This window comes from Nicotiana attenuata, unplaced genomic scaffold (assembly GCF_001879085.1).
Source record: "Nicotiana attenuata strain UT unplaced genomic scaffold, NIATTr2, whole genome shotgun sequence".
NCBI lineage: Eukaryota > Viridiplantae > Streptophyta > Magnoliopsida > Solanales > Solanaceae > Nicotiana > Nicotiana attenuata.
Window position 1 is genome coordinate 111,221 of NW_017670934.1, and position 3,545 is coordinate 114,765.

General features: G+C 31.4%; 1 protein-coding gene across 2 annotated transcripts; it reads right to left on the reverse strand.

The window, feature by feature from the left end:
- Positions 1-562: 562 nt before the first annotated feature.
- On the reverse strand, positions 563-3,156 carry LOC109244602 (protein CRABS CLAW). 2 transcript variants are annotated; one of them, XM_019411720.1, is made up of 7 exons: positions 2,894-3,156; positions 1,836-1,964; positions 1,675-1,729; positions 1,347-1,395; positions 1,129-1,204; positions 968-1,024; positions 563-873 (listed from the first exon to the last, which is right to left on the reverse strand). In XM_019411720.1, exons 1-7 carry the CDS (start codon positions 3,026-3,028, stop codon positions 868-870), a joined length of 507 nt encoding a protein of 168 aa, XP_019267265.1. In that variant the 5' UTR covers positions 3,029-3,156; the 3' UTR covers positions 563-867. The 2 variants fall into 2 exon arrangements, with proteins under 2 accessions (XP_019267265.1, XP_019267264.1); XM_019411719.1 differs by having other exon boundaries at positions 1,636-1,729.
- Positions 3,157-3,545: the final 389 nt, after the last annotated feature.

Sequence of the window (3,545 nt, forward strand, 5' to 3'; positions counted from 1 at the left end):
ACAATATAAAAAGGAGAAAAAAAAAACTTAATACCAAAACGTTAATTTGATTCACTAAATAGATTGTAATCTAGAAGCATGTGAAACTGAATGATAGTTGTTTGTTATGATTAGTAAAATAGTGGTCCTCATGAGGAGGTTCATCATTTTTAATCTTCCAAAATTACACTCTGTACTATAGTGTATAATCACTCTTAATATAAAATAAGATCATTAAAAGCAATGTAGTATGTTCAAAAATTTACTCCCGGGACATTTTCTTAGTTTTACGGAACTAACTTCCATATGGACTTTGGAAGTAAGCTTTTTTTAATAGTGCTAGTTTTCTTATGCTCATATATATGTTTTATTTAATTGAAGAGAATAAGAAAGATTATTATCCTATGAATACTTAAAGGAGGATGAGAACAAATTAAACAAGGTAAAATTATCTCAATTCAACATGATCTTTGTAAAATGGCAAAACATATATAGCTTGAAGTTTATTACATGCATAGAATCATCCATATTTTACATCTGCTTCTCATGAGTATATTTTATAGAAACAGGTACAAGAGCAATATTCAAGAGGCAAAATAAAGCTTTTCAAATTCGTAATAAGCTAAAAGTCCAATCGATCGAGAAGGATGCAACTAAAAACCAGAAAGCAAATATATTTAGGAATACATATTTTTTGCTACGGAAGTTGAAAGTAGCAAATAAGTAGAGACTAATTAATCCTCCATGATAAAAATATAGAGTACCAGCAGTAAGAAGTTTGCGAACAAGACAAACAAATTAAAGTCAAACATAAATATATTTTCTTCCGAGTGGCCTCATAATATCTCCCAGTAGATCCCAAATTTTGCTTCACTACTCCTCCAACATCTAGGCCTACATTAATCAAGAATGATTTTCATTAGATAATTAGCATTTCGCATATACAAAAAGAAACTATAAAGAAGGATGAAAAAAAATAAATGCTTACATTGTTGCTGCTCTCAGCCAAGGTCCCATTTGGAGTATTAGGAATGTACCTAGCCCACTATATCAACAATTTTATTAGATTAGTAGCTACACTTGTTATAGAAAAATAAGGTTGTAGACTAATTACAAAGTTTATTATTTTAATATGAGAGTGAAACTCACATTTTTGGCTGCTGCACTGAAAGCCTCTCGGTGTGGAATCTCTGGATTTGCTGCTTTGATGCGTTGTATCTCATCCCTTTATAAAAATGAAACAAATTAAGAATAACTCAAAAGGAATATTATTGATAATTTTAGGAGTTTAACATAATCTATGAGCATAAAATTACAATAAATGAAAACTGAATTAGTGAAAAAAAAAGAGAGTGGACGATGTTTACTTCATGAACCGATTGTAGGCAGATGGAAGCCTGTGCTTCTTCTCAGGAGCTTCGTCCATAGTAAGAAAACAAAAAGTAAAAATCATGATTAGTTTTCTTGTAAGCTACTGAGCCAAACAGACACGAGTTAAACTTGTATACATCATCATTCTTAAAATTTTTTTACACTATCAGGTCAATTATACCTCTTTTATACTTCAAGATTATTAATCTTACATTTTAAGGAAGCTTACCTATAGATGTAAAATGAAATTACACTGAAGAAACTATAAAGGAAAAACATATATACGTTTTACAACAAAAGGTGCCTTTGGAGACGAGGGTTCACTTGAAGATGAAGATGAAGACTGGCCCTTCTTGAAATCGCTGAAGAAAGCTTGATGCTTTGACCAAAAAAGAAACATCGATCAATCTACCCTTTATAAGAATTGATCAAACCAGAAAAATGGAAATTACAAAAAAAAAGAAGCAATGTGAATAATTAATTACCTGAAGAGCGGTTTGGTGATCAAAACATTGGCCTTGAAGTGGAGGTCTTGTGCTTAAAAAGGAAAGGTTACTGCAATGCCCACATTTCACTGTCACTGTATCCAACAGCCTCTTGTATGGAATTCCAACCTATATAACAAAATCAGATTTAACTTAGTATTCACTGATAATATAAATAAAATTTCACATGTTTTTTGACTTATTTCACTTATTATAACTATTTATAAATAATTACCTTTTAAATCACATGACAATATGTAAAAGTTTAATCTTACCAAAAAGGGACCACCAGGAGCGTGTTGAGTGGGTTCTTTTTTTTTTTTTTTTTTGGGGGGGGGGGGGGGAGGGGTTGTTAGACATGATTCATCTGGGTGTGTGCATATCATCGCTAGCGTAGCCACCTACAATGAAGAGTGTTCAGTTGAACACCCTTCGTCAAAAAATTATATTGTAAAAAAGGGCATCTCGGTGCACTAATCTCTCACTATGTGAGGTCCGGAGAGGGCCGGACCACAAGGGTCTCATGTACGCAGCCTTACCCTGCATTATATTGTATGTATAAAATAGTATACTGCATATATAAATCAAAAGTTACTTCTTATACATATATATTAAATCTTGAAAACCTTTAGTAAAATTCTTGGTTTCACCACTGCATATCATGATCATCCATTCTTATCAAATATCAGGTGTGATAGTATGAGTGTGTACGTGTATAATATATATGATGAAAAACAGAATGTTGAAAGTGAAGAATCAGAGAAATGATAGTTATAACAGTAGTATATATATATACTGTATATTGTAGCACATGTGATTTGACAAAGTAGATTTGCTCTCTTCTTGCTATATATAAAGGTCATATAAGAAGGAAACAATCACAGTAGCTTTCTTTTGAACTTTCCTGTCTTTCTATTCTTTGCCCTTTCAAGAAACTATACATAGAAATCATGCATCAAAATAATGATTGAAACTTCTTCAATTTATAGATAACTAGAAATATATAAGATTGATAGAGACAGTTAAATGGGCATTGCATGAAATAGAGAAATAAATACCGCAAGAACAGTGTTGCAGAAGCTGCAACGGACATAACAAAGATGTTCAGAAGATTGAACCAAATCCATGGAGTTTCTATCAGCAGCTTCCAAGTTGACACAAGAGCTAGCAGAACTAGGAGAAGAAGAAGACATATTTTTATTTTGGAGTATGAAGACTAGTATATGGGCAGAGAGCAATATCTAGCTAGGGTTTGAGCTTTGTAACCAGCTGGATACTTTTTTGGAATATTAGGGTTATAGCAAAGGAAACAACAGATAAAGTTGCATTCACACTTAATATATATATATATATATATATATATATATATATATATATATATATATATATATATATATATATATATATATATATATATGTGTGTGTGTGTGTTGGTTTAATATCAACTTTTAGTTTATCAAGTACTTTGAATCTCCAACGGAATTCTTTTAAGGGTAAGTGGTAGGTCTTTTCAGAAATTTGGCTCTACCATGGCATTGCAAGAGTATCAATGTATCATCATATTGTTGAACAAAATAAAGTAAAAAAAATCAGGCTTAACTTGATTTGTTAAGCTTAAATCTATGGTGTGGATGAAGTACACATTTGGCCAATATATCAAAACCTACATAAAAACCTCATTATTATAACCTTCTAGTAGGGCTTAACTTG

Excerpts from the sequence above, each read along its gene's own strand:
- LOC109244602 (XM_019411719.1), bottom strand. The coding sequence starts at position 3,028 with ATGTCTTCTTCTTCTCCTAGTTCTGCTAGCTCTTGTGTCAACTTGGAA. Across the intron at positions 1,396-1,635 it reads GGCACCTTTTGTTGTAAAAC|CTCCTGAGAAGAAGCACAGG; the intron begins GTATATATGTTT and ends CTATGGACGAAG. Across the intron at positions 1,205-1,346 it reads GCCTACAATCGGTTCATGAA|GGATGAGATACAACGCATCA; the intron begins GTAAACATCGTC and ends ATTTTTATAAAG.